We start from the raw sequence: 20,004 nt of genomic DNA, 5'->3' as shown, positions 1-20,004 counted from the left end.
CAAAAACTCAAAAACAAGAAGAAATTTTGAATTTACAAAGATTAAAAACCAAATTTAAAGCAAAATTCCTCTCACTTTGTAATCAAAACTGTAAAATTATAATTAATTTGAGAAATTTTGGATCTGAAAATTAAGAATAATCATCTTCACTAGAAGCACGTGAGAATAGGAGAACGATACAGGATAAAATAATCATGACTGATAGATATAGAGATATTGATAACGTGACTCATTCACATATTAAATCGGTGACATTCATTTATAAAGACAACAGGTACCCCTCATGTGCTTTCTTTAGCATATAGGATGGATATACAGTTCAATGAAAATATAATAAAATAGAAGACGCAATGAAAAATTATAATTGCAATACTAAATGATCGAAAAAAAGTTATAGAAATAGCTTTATTCAACTATAGACATAGTTGAATGGAAAAGATATCAGTACTATATGAGATCTTATTTATAAGATATGGTAGATATGGATAATGAGAGATATCAATAATGTACAGGGTAGGTCGGTTAAACTTACTTTTTTAAAGGTGAATGTAAACGAAACTACTACAAAAATATCAACGTGATACTTTTTCCACTCAAAAATACTAACTCCCAATTGTCGTTTCATCTAGTTTTAAAATGATTTTGGTTAACTGACAACCTCTATGAGATTGCTTTTGAGAGATGAAATGTTTCCGTAAGAATTCATTGAGACTAAGAAGAAGAATTCATTGATGAGTTTTGTCTGAGATCTCATTTTTTTATGTTGATTGTCATCAAAACTAGTCTCAGAAACTAACCATTAATTCTCATTTCTCTATAAATCTTAGTTACTTTGTTGTTGGTGAAGTTGATTATCAATTATTTGGATTCACTCAGCTTAATTCAATAGTGAAATTATATTTTTGATTAACTCACACTCTTTTTATTTATCTTGAAAAAACATTCCTAAATCTTCAGTTCACCTTCTCGCCTATAAAAGTGTAAATCCACCTAACGGTACACGATGGTTCGACCGAATAGAGGCACACCGAAGAATGAGGTCAATGCTCCGAAGCCAGCTATTTCTGGAGCATTGTCCGAAGAGACCCTCCTCATTATTCGACAGCAAATCGAAGAGTCTGTCCACAGTGCTGTATCAATGGCTGTGAAATCTATTTTCGAGGAACTTCAGGCATTGAAGGAGGAGAACAAACAGCTGCACGATAGAATTCGTGAGCTGGAGGTGTCTTGTCACCTGAAGGTCGACGACCTCGAGCAATATGGGCGCCGACATTCTATACGTATTTTTGGGATCCCGGAGAGTGACAAAGAAGACACGGACCTGCTGGCGCTCGATGTCTTAACAAGAAGCTGAACGTGCCCGTGACTTTGGCGGATGTCAACCGCTCGCATCGCGTTGGAAGGCGTCAACCACCTCAACAAGGGCAAGCTAAACCCAAGGACCGACCATCATAGTTCGACTCTGCAGCTACCGGACCAGGAAGATGATCTTCGACGCTAAGAGGAAGCTGAAGGGTTCCGGCGTCACCATTCGCGAGGATCTGACTGCGGAGCGCCTCAAGATCCTCAACGCTGCGGCCGACCGTCATGGGCATAGGAATGTCTGGTCATCGGACGGGAGGATCAAGATCTCTATCGGCGAGGGAGGATCCAAGAGGGTCCACACAGTCGAGAGGATGACCGACCTTCAAAAAATAAAGGTAAATTAAATCATTTCAGGATTCGATTACTAAGGTGCCCTTCACTACAAAAATAGGAAATTCGTATTAAAACATTTCACAATAGATATACCTTGGCATTTTTCATGAGCTGGCTTTCTGTTCTATAAATGAATCTTTCCACTGCTATTTATGATTATGTATGAGGCAATTATTTCAAACTAAGGAGATCCACATTTGTTAATACTGATTAATAATTTATCTTGATATTAATTCCCAAAACTACGTTCAATGCATCAACTACTATACTCCAGAGGGTACTTAGAGAATCATTATCTCTATTCTTACTAATAATTATTACATCTCTTACCAAAATTATTTCAATAATAGTAATAATGACGCAGGTATGTTTCTAGCAAATAAGCTCCACTCTTTCAAAAAACTTTTCAAGGCTGCTCACCTTAACGTACAATCCCTCAGTTGCCACATTGATGAACTCAGAGCAATCTTCCGTTTTCAGGACTTCAATATAATCGGAATTTCCGAATCATTTTTGAAGCCTAGTATTTCATCAAATTTTGTTGCATTGCCTGGATATAATCTTTTCCGGAATGATAGATTAAATAAAGCTTGTGGGGGTGTAGCAATTTATGTGAAAGAAGGTATCAAAACAAAAGTTTTAATCACATCTAAACAAGAGTATTGTTCCAGACCAGAGTTTATGCTACTTGAATTATCCTTATCTAGTACTGATAAATTACTCGTTGGTATCTGTTATCGCCCACCAAAAATAGGTCATTTCACAGATTTCGAAAATGCCTTGCTTTCTCTTATGCCTTGTTATAACCGTATACTAGTTATGGGGGATATGAACACCGACTTGAACATGACAAATCGTAACTTTGACTACTTTCAACTGACTACAATTTTCCAATGCCTAAACATGACTATTTTACCTCTCGATCCAACTCATCATACTAATGAATCAGACACACTCATTGACCTTCTCATTGTTAGTGATCCCAATGAGGTTGTTCAAGCAGGCCAAATCTCAGTCCCAGCTATTTCTAGACATGATTTGATCTACTGTGTACTTTCCCATAAGATACCCAAGCCAGAACAGAAAATTATCACTTATAGAGACTTCAAAAACTTTGATGAAGCCGCCTTCCTGACTGATGTGGCTCAGACTCCATGGCATCAAATTGAAGCATTACCCTCAGTTGATGACATGGTCAAGACTTTCGAGAATTGGACTTTGACTTTGTATGACAAACATGCACCTTATGTGACAAGGAGGATTAATAGAAAACGACGAGTACCGTGGATGACTGAAGACATACTTAAGATGATGGGACGTAGAGACAAAGCACATAGAAAATTTAAAAAGACATTTGACTTGGACAGTTTGATAGAGTATAGGAGCCTTAGAAATAGGGTTAAACAGGAATTACGGAACTCAAAGATTAGGTACTTGAATTCGTTTATGACAAACAATAGACAAGACTCTAATCACTTTGGCAGGGAATAAAAGAATTCGGGCTTGGCAAAGAGAAATCGAATCCACAAATTGACTTACCATTGAATAATATAAATGACCATTTCGTTTCACACTCTAACCAACGCGACGAAGTTGTCATTGCTAATCACATTGATGATCTTGAAGAGCAGGTTACAAACTTAGATTTACCAATCACTGATCAATTTCATTTCCATCCAATCTCAGAAGAAGACACTTTCAGAGCAATTCAACGTATTCATAGTAATGCTATGGGTGTAGACAAAATTCCTATTAAATTTATCAAGAAGATGTTATTTGCTGTTTTACCAACCATTACATACATTTTCAACAAGTCACTTGAAGAAGGCATTTTCCCTGAAAACTGGAAGTTTGCTCTGGTTCGCCCTCTAAATAAAGTTCCATCACCCAATAAAGTTGAGGATTTTAGACCAATCAGTATTTTACCTGCATTGTCCAAAGTGCTAGAAAGACTCATTCATGCTCAAGTTGTAAAATTTCTAGACAACAATAGTAAGCTTCATAACTTCCAATCAGGCTTTAGAAAATTCCATTCAACTGAGACAGCTCTGCTTCGTGTCACTGATGATATAAGGTTAGCTATGGACCAAAGAAAATGCACCATCCTCACCCTATTTGATTTTTCTAAAGCATTCGATACTGTTGATCATACAGTCCTTCTGAATAAGTTGGCTATTCTTGGTTTCAGTCACAACTCGTTAGTTTGGTTTAAATCCTATCTATTAGGTAGGAAACAATGTGTATCTGTCGGTGACAAAAAGTCAACTTGGAAAAACGTTATGCATGGAGTACCACAAGGTTCAATTTTAGGCCCTCTCCTCTTCACTTTGTATGCTAATGACCTTTCTTCCATTATCAAATTCTCCAGTTTCCATACTTATGCAGACGACCTTCAAATCTATTTAAGCTGTCCCATAACAAAAATTAATGAAACAGTTGGAATAATGAATCAGGATATCAATTCGATAGTGGAATGGACAAAGAAAAATGGCCTTAAGCTTAATCCCATCAAAACACAACCCATTATAATTGGATATTCTCGTCTTATAAACAATATTGACCTTGAATCGATTCACAAAATTAGTGTAGACGGTAATGACATTCCTTACTGTAGCTCAGTTAAAAATTTAGGCATTATTATGAATAATACTCTTGACTGGTCAGAACAAGTGAACAAAACTTGTAAAAAGGTATTCTCAGCCATGCATGCATTGAAGAAAATGCACGATATCCTCCCTAGAAACATTAAATTATTATTGGTTCAATCTCTCATCTTCCCACATTTAATGTATTGTAATTCTGTTCTTAACGATATGCAAGTCACTCTGAATGATAAACTACAGCGTTGCCAAAATTATTGTCTACGTTTCGTCTACTCTCTCCAACGCCATGATCATATCACCCCAGCCCACATTGCTAGTTCAACATTAAAGCTTCCCGATCAGAGGCTTTTTCGAATAGTCAAGCTTGTTAGAGATATCTTGATATACGGTAATCCGAACTATTTTAAAGATGATTTCAAATTTGTCTCTGAAGGTAGGAGGATAGATGCTTCACATACTAGAACCGGAGAAAGTACTTTAAGGATACCCAATCATCGAACTACTATTTTCACAAAATCCTTCTTAGTCAGTGCCTGTCGTGCATGGAATGCACTTCCTGTTTCTATCAGGTCCATGGAGAGCCGAGCGAGCTTCATCCTAACTTTAAAAAAACATCTTTTGGAACAAATGACTGAAACTGTCCGGCCCTAGAACGATCACATGACATCCATCCCCCACCCATCCCACAAATACAAACCTTTAAACCATGTTATAGAACGAATTGTATATATATATATATATATTATATAAACTCATGTTATTTCAATTATCCACTGCATAATGCTGTATATTACTGAAAGTTGATAACCCTGATCTACTTTCAGCCTACTTCATTTTATTAATCAATTATTTGATCTTATCTACCTATATAATTATTTTACTCTATCAATTTTCTGTTTTTTTTTCTCTTTAATATTCATATTGATTAAAACTTTTACAATATTTCCATTAATAAATAAATCCTTAGTTTAAATAACGAAATTAACGTTTTGGTAGAGAGTTAGTGGGGAGGATATTTTTAATATTCTTTCCGAAGAATGGACATTGATATGTCCAAAGCTCCGCCAATTTATGTAGATGCATAACAATATGATTATTATCTATAGTTATTATATTACAACTGCTTTTTCATATCATATACAGTTCAATAATTATTTTCTTAGTCTATATTATGTAAATTCATCTATAATTTTGCTGTATTGTAGCTATTGTATATAAGTGATACCAGTATATATTGTAATCTACATAAATAAAGAACTCAATCAATCAATCAATCTCTCTCTCTCACTCTCGCTTTCTCACTCTCTCTCTCTCCTCTCTCTACTTACTTACTCACTTCTCTCAAATACTTCGATATTCTTTCAACATTTTCCGTAGTTCTTGTGGAAGAAATAAACCAGAGCATTATTGCGGGTGACTAGATGGTGGAGAATATTGGGGGACTGACCCCTCAGATGCGCTTTTCCTACTTATTTATCTGCACAACAAACATGTTGGAGGTTTCTTAAATGAGTATCTATTATGTCTCTCTCTCATTGTATATTTAATTCACATTTTATTTCAATCGAACAATTATAAACAAATCATGAATTGTATGAATTTATATTCCAGTAATACAGTATACTATAAAGCATCAATTTCTTACCATAGTATTATAAATCATAATTTTAACAATATAATCATGAGCACAACCTAAAAAAATATAAAAACAATTAACTGGTGGAGCAATATATTTACTTGCACAGTGATTTTATCAATCACTTGAGGACAAGCTGGACCATTATATGAGATTCTAAGAAATATTGTGGAAATACAAGTATGCGTTCAACCTCACACATCCATAAAAAACTAAACCCATTTAAAACTCCCTTATTACGGAGTTTATTGTTAGTGTCTCTGGATGAAATAGAGTAGTACCCAATTACCCCACTACTGAAGATTAATTGATTGGCTATGTTATTCTATAGGACCATAGTGAACAAGCTCTCAACTATCGAAACTCCAAGAGTCGATCTTGAATTATTTTTCCTTGAACGTTATGGATTCATTTTTCTGTATTTTTCATGGTATAACGCTGAAGAACTTAGGTAAAGCAACAGTAAACATTATTGGAAAACTGAAATGTTTGATAAAAAGCTTTTGATTACATGCCTGTTACTAAGCTTGACGAGTTAAGTGTTAGCTAGGTCTATCCCTCTAAGTCAGATTCTTCTCTGAGTTGTGAAGGTGATGTTATGGTAGATATCCACATCAAATGAAAACAATAATGTCGAGGGGAACCACTGCTTTAGTGGAACAATTCGAGATGATGCTCTCCATTAAAACATTATCATTCTCTGATTAATTGAAAGATGAAACATTGAGCAATCAAACATAGTATGGGTGAAGCCCTACGATTGGCCATAGTCTGTTGACCAATGAAGGTTGAGATCTGCTGTCATTGGTCGAAGCTATAGGAATTTAATTTGTTGACTTCCTATGTTTTAATTGATTAAATGAAACTAGATGAATGATGAAATATTTTTAATGTTGGAATGACAAAATTGAACTCTGGATAAATATTGAGAAAAAAAAATGGTTACAAGTGATAAACAAACTATGCCGGTTGAAAACATTACAGATGGCAATCATATGATTCGCCACATTACCCCCCCCCCACGGGCAGACGATTTGGCCATCCGAAATTTTGAAGCTCACTTTTTTCCTGGAACAGGGTGGGAAGGCTGAGTTGAGTCGTCTTGTATGCTGGATGTATGCTGGCTTCCATTTGCGGCACTTAATTCGTAATTCACAGGAGAACATCGTTGTAATTGACGTCGAGGAAAACGACTGAGGTTGTAGAGGCTGTCAAAGACTTTTCGTCTAAAAGTTTGTGAATAAACGGTCAAGGTTTTTCTGCAGATACATCACAGAGCACAGTAAGTGGTGATCCAGGAATGGTACACGTTCCAATGAAAGAGAAGAATTCTCTGGTGTTATCTTCTGAAGTTGGGTACCTTTAACATATTGTATATCCGTCGAAAACTCAGAGATGAATGATAATTGATAGAGTTGAATTGGTGGAAGTTGATTGGTTGAGTTTGTGGAGTTGATTGGTTGGTAAGCATAGACTAGAGGCTTGTGGTCTGTGCAGATAGTGAAGGGATGTCCTTCTAAGAGGTGGCGAAAATGCTGTACCGCTCATAAACAGCAAGTAGTTAGCCATAGTATACTGGCCAGCAACTTTCTTTTAAAGGTAATTTTTTTGAAAAGAAAGCAAGAGGTTGCCATACGCCTTCAACCAGTTGTAAGCATTCTCCAACTGAGTGGTTGGAAGCATCAGTAAATAAACCAAGTGCTTAATTCTTGAATGATTACTCTTCTTTCCCATTCCTGAATTACTGTCATTTATCGATGCTCCATGTTTCAGAAGTGTAATGTTCATTTTTGTAGAAATTAAAACTTGAAAGTGTTCAATGCAAAATTTCATCCTTTCATAGGTTAATGAAAGCTTTGAAAATACATTTTTTTAGCATTTTAAATTCTCGGCAAAAGATATCCAATTGATGCTGTAATATTGTTGAACAGAACAGAAATTTGTTCTTTATCCATCGTGGTGGATAACTTGAGTAATTTTTAGGTCACTTTTACTCACATGAAATATTTGTAAAAATGCTTGCTGATGATCACGTCGGGGTCACCAATATAGGAATTTAATTTGTTGATTTCCTATGTTGAAATTGATTAAATGAAACTAGAGGAATGATGAAATATTTTTAATGTTGGAATGACAAAATTGAACTCTGAATAAATATTGAAAATAATCTGTTACAAGTGATAACCAAACTATGCCGGCTGAAAACATCACAGGTGGCAATCATATGATTCGCCACAAAGCTAATGGGTCATTGGTTTAATGTCTAAATGGCTAAATGTCATTGATCGAAGCCTAAATGCATCGCATCACCCACAATATTCTGCTGCATTGTTCAAGCTAATAATAATAATAATAATAATACTGAGGGTGATGCCCACATAAGCTCTTAGACTTGTGCGTGGGTAATGAGTGGAAGGGATGATGATGAGATAAGACGACTACTTTTTAGGTAATCGGGACCGACGGCTTATCGTCTTCTCCGAAAAACGGGAGACTATCATTGTACTAGAAATTTATGATGGTGCAACAACAGAAACAAAATCTCAAATTGTTTTCATGATGGTGCAACAACAGAAACAAAATCTCAAATTGTTTTCATAAATAAATGCCTTTGACAATATCAAGTCGTTCTCATTTAATTCATATTTCTTTGTGAGGGAGAATTGATAAGAAAGAGGGTCGTTGGTTTTTCGCCTAGGGCGTTGAATCTTCTTCAGCTGGGCCTGGGTGAAATATTAAGAGGGAAAGTGTGGAGTGGGTGGAGTAAGAGAGAGAGTAAGAGTGAAAGTGAGTTAGAGTGAGAGTGAAGAGTAACCAAAATATAATAGGTTGTTTGTTATGACCTAGGTTAACAAACTACTCACTGAGAGCAAACGGAGGGGACGCTTAGACTCGGAAATGCCTTCCCCAGCCGAATGCGAAAACCTCAAAATGCTTTTATCCGACACTAAAGCCAACCTGGAGCTTGTTAGAGCTGAAATGGTACAACTCAAGTCAGATTATGAGAGAAAGTGTAAAGAGAGTTACAGGTGAGAACTCAACAACATTAATTTTATTACTTTTTCATTTTTTCCATTACCTTTTCACGTTTGAAAAGCTGTCTTACTCTTTATTATTATTATTATTATTATTATTATTATTATTATGGTGATATTGTGTTGAATATCCCTAATGGATAGGAGTAATTTGCGAAAAACTATGATTATTTCAAAGTAAAATAAATCCCTAATCTCTATTCAGTGAATTTATAGATTGTTAGATCTCTCATTCATTTAGAGAGAATTATTCTTATTCTTGCAATGATAATATATATATATATATATATATATATATTATATATATATATAATATATATATATAATCCGTTTCAAACAAAAATATTCATAGTCACTGTATGATAAAATTGTGCCTCTTTATGGTTCAAGGTAGACAACTGAGATATAATTAAAATTTGCGTAGCCTCTGCTGGAGTAATGCTATAGGAAAGGTCAGATTACTTTGTCAAATATCTACATAATTTTATGAGAAACAAAAACCTATCAAGCTGTTCAATCAATCAAATATATGAAATTTTCTTAGAATAGTATTTCTATTCAAACTTCAGATAACTTTCTATTTATTGTTTGTTCCTTTACAGTTGTTGGTGTTTCTTTCCTATAGTGAGCTCCACGTTACAATGACAGTATTTGATTGACATAAGTGTTGCTATCCTTGTTTTTCATCGGACCATCCAGATAGCGTTATTATATTTTCAAATATGTAGAAATATAATTAATCAACAAAATATTATTTCTCAATTATTGAATAATATTATTAAAAAATTGAAAAATAATATTATCGACAAATCGAAATTTTTTTAAAAGACTGAACAGTTGGTATTACATTGAATATTATACCGATACCAGCTATCCATAGAAGGCAATGACAAGGAAGAGAATTGGTACATCTGTTCTATCTTTCTCCTCTGCCATTATAACGTGGACCTCGCTTTCATTTGCTACAAGAGTATAGCAGAGAATAGTTTGCTCAAGTTATGATTTCTTGTAAATTTATCGGTGTATTGTATCACTCATTATTGAAGAAATTAAATATTCTCAATTATTCAATATCCACTTGAAGGGTTAAGTGTAAGAGAGGGCCGACTGCGCCCTAACTTCGCCCTCCTGGGTATAAAATAAAGGCAGTCATTCTATTCTATTCTATTCTTATACAAACTGAAATGTTTTCCAGCCAGAAAGAGTTATTGATGGAATACATGAATAAAGAAGATCATGCTCATCATCAACTCCGTCTATTACAGTAAGTCCGTCCAATTTAAAATGCAAAATTATCACTAGTCTAATTCTTCAAAATACGAGTACAATTATTTTACTTTTTTATTTTCTTGTTTTATCATTATGTTATAAGATATAAGTGCTATTTGAACTGTGCCTGTTGCTCTTACATACATAATATTTTGAATGGAAAAATATATAATCATAATCTCTCCTTTATCTACTCAACATAGTAGTCATGAAGGTGATTAGTTCTACAGGTAGTTTTACAGGTGATTAAGATCAACAATTTTATATGTTATTTCTTTCACAAGAGTTTCTTAGGAGAAGTAGGATTGTTTAGATAACAATAAATCATTGCATTTGAATTGAGGGGAACGAGATTTCGATAGCAATATTTAATATGGATCTACGGTAATAATCCAGGATACTACGATGTGGTTTTGTGATAGAATTGAAACACTAGAATTGATAGACAGAGAGTTAAACTCTGATCTTTTTCTGTTTACGACTTAGGGGCTTATATGCACAAAAATTACGTCACTGCGGCAAATTTGATAACTTCTTAAAAACTAAATTTCTTTTCAGAGAAGCCAATTCAAAACTGAACGACACCAACGAGAGTTTACTGAATGTGATGGATAGAACTTGTGTTCGTTCCCCTTGTTTTTCTCGTGCAAGCTCTTTAGACTCTGCAGAAAGGAAAGTAAAAAGGTAATGACAAAACATCTCATCATGAGTTCATCGAAAATGTATTAAACATAAGATACTTATGACGCTCCATAGATATAATAATCATTTTCATAGACGAGAATATCTTATTGAGAGTCGAAGCTTATTCTTATATCTTATTAATCTAAACTTATCATATATTTGTTTCCCTTTATCTCTCTTATAAAAAATGCCGTTTAATGTGCATGATTTAAGGATACACGTTCTAGAATGTTCCTTTTGAATTTTTAACACTAATATGAGGCCAGACTACTATTGTAGAACTAATGTCGGAAGTTTTCTTACTTCTTAAAAGTTTCATTTCTGAGGGTGATGTCCACATGAGCTCTAGGTTTGTGAGTGAGTAATGAGGCGATGAGAGGTAAATGGACCAATTGCTCAAGGTGTTTTCGAACCACTGGAAAGCGAATTTTAAACCCAATGATAATAAAAGGAGTCGCTTCTGCAAGTGGTGACATTCAAAACAAGAGTAGCAGGCGCATGAATCTTGACTAATGGTCGAAACACAGTAAAGCAGCGAAGGTAGCTTCTAGCTTGAGAGTGTTGAAAATAATGCATGTATTTCAATGTTTTGACCCATTGAAATGCATGCATTATTTTCAACACTCTCAAGCTAGAAATATACCACTCCATTGTGTTTCAACCCATTGAAATACATGCACTATTTTCAACACTCTCAAGCTAGGAGCTACATTCGCAGCTCCACTATGACATTACTTAGGCTACCTAAGAGAAGCGATAGAAGCGATTGAGAAGAGAATGCTTATTGACGCATCACGGAACCAGCCGCTTCATTGATTTCAATTGATTGTTTGGAGGAAAAACCTAATAATAATATTGAAAAAAATAATGATTCTAGATTTGATTCATGTCTCTCATTCTAAGGTAATAACAACAGTTATTACTCACACCAACTGAATCACAAAATGATTGATGATTACTATAAAATAAATGAAAATTTATTGATAGATTTTCTTCTCATTTTTTATATCAATGACTCAACTTCTTCAATACAAAACGTAATGGATTATTTATCTGGTTGAACTTCTCGATAATGTATTCCTTGTGATGTTTCAGACTGGAAAAAGATGGAATGTCCGATTGCTCCAGTGGAATAAATGAATATTCTCTTAGAGATGAAGAAGTTGTGCCTTTTGGCATTGAAAGGTTGATAGAGGATATTGGTAAGTACTCGTAGTAACCATGTTCATTTGTTTCCAAAAACGTATTCAGTCGAGTAGTAAGATTATTACCATAGATTACTTGATATTATCATAGAATAGATCACTATTAGAGAATGCAGTTTCTGGAGAACAATCTATTCTTTTTTCAGACAGTGGAAGATCAACAATGAAGGACACGGCGGACTGTGACAGTTATCAGTCGAAATCGATCAAATCTTTACAAGAGATAAATCTAATGGATAGGAAATCGCAAAATGTGAGTTTAAGAAAATAATCGTTATAGTAGGCCTATAAGTAGAGAATTTTGTATTAAAAGGTTTTTAATTTTAGCTAGCTAAGCTCGCATATCAGTGTGTAAATGTGTTTGACGGCGAAATGGACTTACCAAAAAATAGGTTTTTATTTTGCGTTTTTATTTTTAAAATTGTATAAAAAAGCTATGTGAGAGATATTGACGATTTTTTTCTGTTTGGAGGCCCATCACTGTCAATATGAATTGAATATGACAGAATTCAAATGACTGCCTCCGATGCGGGGATCTGAGAAGTCCCTATAATTTACATGATTCTCCATAAATAATGTGGCATATAACATAAATTATTGTTCAGCCCGATTATTGATGACTTCAGTGATGATTCACAGCTTATTGGCATAGATCTGTAACTTATAGCCCTACAAGAAAAAGTTTAGCGTAGTCAAATGCTCAAATCACACGATCTAAGTTGCCAGTTAGTATTATTACCATGTCTGCGAATCGACAATCCAGAATGTCGATTATTTTGTACATAAGTCTGGCAAATTGCAGCAGCTTGTTGAAATAACAGATTGTTCACATCCTTATAATCTAGTCTAGGCCACAAGAAGTCGATAATCATTGACAGTATTTGCCCAGTTCAAGTCAGAGAGGCTGAATTCTTGTTCACGGCAACTGCCGCGGTTTCTGCTGCACATACTCACGTACATGGATAATATTCTTGGCAGTCCTCGCGATCTGTTGAAGTTTGGGTGTTGTCGGAACATTCACCGAACAAGTTTTCTTAAATTCATTCAACGCATTGTGATTGGTAATCTAGGTAGGACAGATATTGCGACTGTAAAATGGATATTCTCTTGAAACATCGCTTGCACAACGCAGAGCACTAAATTACTACACAGCTAGAAAAACATGAAAGTAATAAATCTTGTCTAATATAAAATACTTATAAATTATATTTATAGTTATCCCATGTAAGCAGTATAGTATTTAAGTCATTATGATCAATGTAAGTTTTGATTTTTAATGATTATGGATAACAAGGGCTACTCTTAAAAAATAAAATTTGCAAATAAAATGGAAATATGCCACATTACAATGAGAGTGGATAAAGATAGGAGAACAGCGTTGCCGTTCGTCTGCCTTAATTGATTATATTTCAACATTGTTAAAAACGTATTTGGCAACTTTGTGGAGCTAGAAAACGATAGTGTCATGTGTTTTGTGGAATAATAGACAAGGATATGAATTGAATTGATTTGAATTGACGAATTCTCTACCAATTTTTTTCACTCAATAAAGTATTACATTACATAAAATTATTTTAATGGATATTTATAACTATGATAGTTCCGATATCTCAAAGTCATTATTTTATCGTAAAAATAATTTTGGATTTTTCTTTACTGACATTATTCAACGTGGAAGAGTCGAAGAAAATCAATTATTATGAAATTGGAGAGTATCAAGTATGAACCGGTGAGTATAGAATGTAATTTCTTCTATACATTTCATAGTATAGATTAAATAGAATCTACAATGTTTGTAGTATAGTTATCAATAGAATAATAAACTCAGAATGTATTTTGCCTGATTTTAATATTATTCTTTATGTAGTAAAAGTTGGTGGAATTGGATAAATCCTTCGGATATTGTAGTATGATTATTTTTGAGCTTCCAGATGGCTTAATTGATCCGATATCCTCGACATTATTAGAATTACAGACGATTTATTGAAAATCGACATATTTTTGCCGCCATCTTGTTTTTTCATGATCACAAACATTTTTGAGATTGCCAGTATGGATAATCTCTCTCTACACACCATCACAAAGAGTTTGATACCATTCCCAAGTCTGTACCTTCAAGTAGTCATGAGTTACACGGTTTTCTAATTGTTGGAATTGGCATTTGGTGGGAAAATTGTGTTTTCCGCTGCAAACAGTACTTTTTACTCTTTTTCCGATGACGCTCCAGCCGTAAAATATGGACTTACAGCCTCCAATCAAATGTTATTTTAAAGCTTTGGAAATATTCTATAACACTGTGCCAATAATACTAGTGTTTGTCCACTGCGAATACATTTATACAGAGTGGAAAGTGAAATATTGTCCCCGAAAAATGTATGTTTCAAGTTTTTGAAGTTGAATAAATAATAATGGGAAGAGTGGTCAAAATGAGATGATTCTCTCGATCATTATTGTTTGGTTGATTCTGAACACATTGGTGGTAAAACCAATCCGATATCTCTCACAATAACTGAATAACAAGCGATATAAAAATTTCTGTCAATAATGACCGCCATCTTGTATTTTTCAATGATGTCGAATATTTTCTTTGTTTCCATCATCAATATTCTTATTCGTGTTGTTGTAACGAAGAGATTGAGACCATTTGCAAGTCTCTATCTTAAAGTAGTTATGAAAAAATCGATTTTATAGTTCCAGCTTTACCTCATGCGTATGGAAAAACGCACCAGAAATCATGCAGGGTTTTCTTTGGAGTGCGCTGGAGAACTCATTTTTTGACGTACAGCACACAAAGATATATCGTTTCAAAGTTGAAAAAACGCTCCAAAATTCATAGATTTTAAATTTCTCTGTATCTCTTGCACAAAAAAAGTTATAATGGAATTAAATTTGAACAAATTTAGAAAAAGTTTTTTTGGGCTTTTGAAGGTTATAACTAAAAATATATGCGTTTTAGAGGAGAATTTTATAGAATAAAAATTGTAGAGGAAGATTTTAAAAATATTTTCGTCTAAAAAACGGTTGATTATCTTGAACTGTTATTGAAATACAAGCGATATAGCAAAATCCTGAAAATTTTGGCGGCCTTCTTGTTTCCGAAGTGTTTGCCTGTGATTTCGACTTCATCACGTTCCTTATTATGCTAGACCTAACGATAGAAATTGAGACATCTTCCACGGCTGTTACTCAAAAATGACCACGGAATGCCTTATTCATGCATGACATTTGCGACCTGACTAAATGCTGAATATAATAAAGAACTTCAAATTAGAATAGTCAATTGTGTGCTACATAAGTAAATTCAAGACCATAGAACTCTAAAATAGATCGAGTTAACATTTTTAACGTTATTTGAGTCAACCAATAATCTCTACTAAAATGTATGGATTGATCTCGAACTTCATTGATTGTTTTTAAACTTTTTGATATCTTCATAAATTACAGTAGTGGATTCCTTTACATTTTTTCATAGCTTTGAATTAATTCCGAGTTGTTCAAAATTACAAGAGCAACAACTTGGTTAGTTTAGATGTCATTGTAAACTAGAAATTAGAACGATGAAGGATTGATTCATTCGAGAAGGATAATGGATCATTCTTACTAAAGCTCGAACTTTCAGAAACAAGAAATCTTATTTGATCATTTTTTGATAAATCACGGCTTTCTGTCCACGCTGTTGCAGTGTAGAGAAACTGTATATATTTTTAGACAGACTCTGCCACCTATCAGCCAAAGGAAGAACTACGAGTCGAATTATCTCACAACGTATCAACACTTGTATATCGACAGAGAGTGTCGACTAGACTAGTCGACTCCCTCTTCCCATCTGATTTGCATATTATTAGGATGTAGGCTATCATTCGTAACAAACTTTAGTCTAACTAGGAATTTTTCAACTTTGTGATAATGAATTCAAAAACTAAATTTCATCCTGAAGTTTTCAAGGTGTTTCACAATATCCTATTAGTACTCACCTATTTCATTAACCATGACGAACTGCAAGTAGCCTAATAATCCTTTTGTGAACTATTTTAACGACACTACAGTCTAATATCTTTGAATATTAGTTTTTAATAAACAGTGAGTACTAGTTTTAATAACTGATATTCAACGATATTAGACTGTAGTAGATAAAGACAATATCTTTGAATATTAGTCTTTAATACACAGTGAGTACTAGTTTCAATAACTAATATTCAAATATATTAGACTGTAGTGTCGTTAAAATAGTTCACAAAAGGATCCTATTAGTCTCTTTCTATGAATACTGTATATCACCGTTGAATCCTTCAATACCATTTATGAGACTGCAGGCTATCTTCAATAGTTTCTGAAAAAAATATGATCAAAAACCGAAAAAAGTAATTAAAAAATATCAAGATTTTCTGTTAATTTTCACTTATTGGAGGAAAACGTTCATAGAATATACTTAAAACAGTTTACTTCAAATAAATGTCATCCTGTTATTTAGTTCACTTCTAAGATTTGAAAAATTTTCAGATCATGATATGCTTTTCTTGTTTTGTAATCATTCCAATGCTAAAGCAATACACGATAACTAAAAATTTGATATTCAAAGTATCCTGGACTAAAAAAAATCTGAGATACTAAAAATCTTCCAAAAAAACTAATTACTTGAGAAATTGATAAAGGAATTAAATAACGCTCGTTTCAAGAACTTCATCTATCAAGTCCATTCAAGTAAAAAAACCTGAATGAGATTTTTCACAGCTTCCATAAAAAGTAATATCCTCATTGAGTTCTAGAATAAGAACATTTTTTCAATCACCTCATAACCGCTGAAACATAGGTACCGTTTCTCAGTCACAAACCGCCAAATTTTTCGAAAATGGATGTAATTCCATATTTTTCTAATGCCGTCAATGACAAGAAGACTGTAAATCTACTATATGAAGAAGAAATCTATGGATAATATTTCAAAAATATTCACAAAGATTGAACTTTGTTTTTTTTCAAGTCATTGCAAATAGCTTGAAAAACTATTTTTTGTCATTTATTCATTTCCAATCCAAAACTACAATACATAGGTGATTGAGATATATTGGAAAATATTTTCCAACCTGGCACAAGAAGGAAACTCAAAAAAATTCAAAATTTATTAAGGCACATGCTGTTCGTTTGAAAGAGCATTGGCTTTATTACCATTTTTGGCATCACAAATGCATAGTTTATGTATGGGAACCAAAGCTGATTTTTAAAATATTTTTATATTCAACTTCAAAATTATATCAGGCCTCTGAAACTAATAGATGAACTTGTTTTCTTATTTTTTTGCAGCATCTCTAAACAAAAATGTTTATAGCCTAAATAAATAATTTGACTTATTCAATTTCGGGTTCGCCCAGAGGGTGCCTGCAGAATCATAGAGCGTTATATACTATAGAATGTATCATAGAGAAATTAGTACTGAATGTTTATTAACATTTATTTAACATATATTTTTTTGTCTCTGAATGTACGTGTATGTAAAGTATAATCTGTATGTACGTACGTATAATTATAGTATATTTTATAATTAATTTCAATCATTCATTTGCAAACTCCAGTTAGGTACCCACTGATACCTACCGTACATATATCATACCGTTATATTCATTTATTGTTTTCCGTTTAACACACCTTTTTAATAATTGTATATCAGGTACTATAATTAACCAGCACTATTTATCGTCTACTCTCATCTGTTGTATAGACAATATTTTCGTTTTATTCGTTATCTTAATAAAAATAAATATATAAATAATACCTGAAATCAACAAACGTGAAATTTCAATTTTTCAGATGTGCAACTATGATTCTGCAAGGTCTAGTCCGACAAGAATGGATTGTCCACAGCATTGTACAACCAGAGCAAATTCCATCCTGCTTGGTAGCACATATGGAGATATGGACCCCACTGGACCACCTGATAGAACCTTCAAAATCCTGTTTGCTGGTGATTCTTCAGTTGGAAAGACAAATTTCATACATCGATTCTGTAAAGGTCTCTTCTCAAAAAACCTTGGATCTACTGTGGGTAAGAACTTTTATTATCATAACGATAATATATTCTACTGAAACAAGATTATTTTTTTTTTGCTAGCACATGGTCTACTAAATTATATTATAATAAGTATTACCTTTCTTGAAAAAACACTATGTATTCAGTAATATTATAATAATTCATGATACGGTAAGTAATAATCATAATAATTAAACAGATGTTCACTCAGTATTGGAAATAAATAAATTCATCCATGTATTCTAACAAAATTCATGAAATCACACTAAACCTGGAAATGCTTTGGAATTTCTCCATATCAAGGTTGTAAAATATTTTGTCTGTGGAGCTGATAAAATCTTGTTTTTTTTCATGTGAATATTCATAAATATAATTGTTAAGCTTTCCGCTACAAGCTGCTGTAACTTTTGTATTTATGAATCCTGCTAAGAAATCTCAGACGGTATCGTACCTCTATATTTTTTTCAGGGGTTGATTATCAGGTGAAAACAATAAGGATAGATGAGAAGAACGTCACTCTTCAGCTCTGGGATACTGCAGGTAGCAATAATAATTATTAAAGCTTGCAATTATCTACATTGAACATATGTTATGAATTAGTGTATCCATTTGATAGATTGGTAGTGGAATGTTAATCATAAAAAAAATTATTCATTTATCATGTTCTCAGTGATCAAAAATATTCAGTTTGTGGTTTGTTTTGTAACATAAATTGTTACACTGTATACATATTTTTTATGTATGGTATAAACTCTGTTATTGTATATGAGCAACAACATCTTAAATACATCTTATGAATTTAAAATGATTGAGTTACTGAGGGACACACCAATGTTTGGAGAGAACCTGATGTGCGCCATGACACTGATCATATTGAACTCTTCAATCTTTATTTCCATCACGAACTGCTCATTATTGAATAACTTTTTGCTATTATCATATACGGTTCTTGATAAAACTGATTGAATTGCTTTTTCATTTGAGAAATCATTTTAAACTTAAAATTTAATGCAACAAAAAATGTCATAAAAAGTTGAAACCACGATACTGGTACCGTACCATATTCATTTAAAACATCTAGTAGAGCTATATCATGATGAAACCATTATGATATCACAGACAAGGTGTGAATCTGTGATGATATTGAAGTAGAGAATTCGGCAATAAATACAGTACCCACATTGAAACACAATACAATTTATCAAGAACCCTTTTCATTTTGTGGAATCACAACTAGTTGACTCATTAGAGCAGTTTTCAAGAGTAGATAATTGAATTTGCACTTGGAAATGCTAATATTGTTGAAATTATTGATATAATGCTAATATTGCTGACTCTGAGTTGAAAATACATGTTGAGATTTGATAAAATGAACAGGGTACTTTTATCACGTTCTAATAATTTCAGTAGCCCTATAGAGAGTACCCACATTATCTAATCTATACTGTATCCATCATTTAGTCAAACTGAGTAAGGTGTCCCACTATCTTTTAATACGTTTTATATTGTATATTTAAACGTTTTATATTTAATACAAATTATTGTTTAACTTCATAATAATTGAACTATACCTGTTTCAATCAGTTCAAGCATTTTCTTCCATGAAATAAAAACACAATATATTATTAGATTTTCTACTCAATTTTTTATCAATGTTTTACTTTATTCAATATTTTTCAAGGTCAAGAGCGATTTAGATCCATGACAAGATCATACTTCCGTCGGTCAGATGGTGTTATGCTGCTTTATGACGTGACAAGTGAGAGAAGCTATGTCAATATAAGGGATTGGATGCAATCTATTGAGGTGATAAAGCTTTTAAAGAATCAGCATCGAGAAAAGATAGCATAAG

At 33.2% G+C, this 20,004-nt stretch overlaps 1 protein-coding gene across 1 annotated transcript in view; it reads left to right on the top strand.

The window, feature by feature from the left end:
* Window positions 1-20,004, top strand: part of LOC111048995 (ras and EF-hand domain-containing protein homolog) — a 33,736-nt gene that overhangs the window by 10,947 nt on the left and 2,785 nt on the right. Inside the window, exons 5-12 of the mRNA XM_022334987.2 lie at window positions 8,785-8,966; window positions 10,168-10,236; window positions 10,800-10,925; window positions 12,021-12,127; window positions 12,277-12,383; window positions 17,933-18,167; window positions 18,621-18,692; window positions 19,834-19,958. Of these exons, the coding sequence (XP_022190679.2) occupies window positions 8,785-8,966; window positions 10,168-10,236; window positions 10,800-10,925; window positions 12,021-12,127; window positions 12,277-12,383; window positions 17,933-18,167; window positions 18,621-18,692; window positions 19,834-19,958 (1,023 nt within the window). The remainder of the gene's footprint in view (window positions 1-8,784; window positions 8,967-10,167; window positions 10,237-10,799; window positions 10,926-12,020; window positions 12,128-12,276; window positions 12,384-17,932; window positions 18,168-18,620; window positions 18,693-19,833; window positions 19,959-20,004) is intronic.

The sequence above is a fragment of the Nilaparvata lugens genome, chromosome X (genome assembly GCF_014356525.2).
Source record: "Nilaparvata lugens isolate BPH chromosome X, ASM1435652v1, whole genome shotgun sequence".
In the NCBI taxonomy this organism is placed as follows: Eukaryota; Metazoa; Arthropoda; class Insecta; order Hemiptera; family Delphacidae; genus Nilaparvata; species Nilaparvata lugens.
This window is presented reverse-complemented; position numbering and strand designations above follow the sequence as displayed.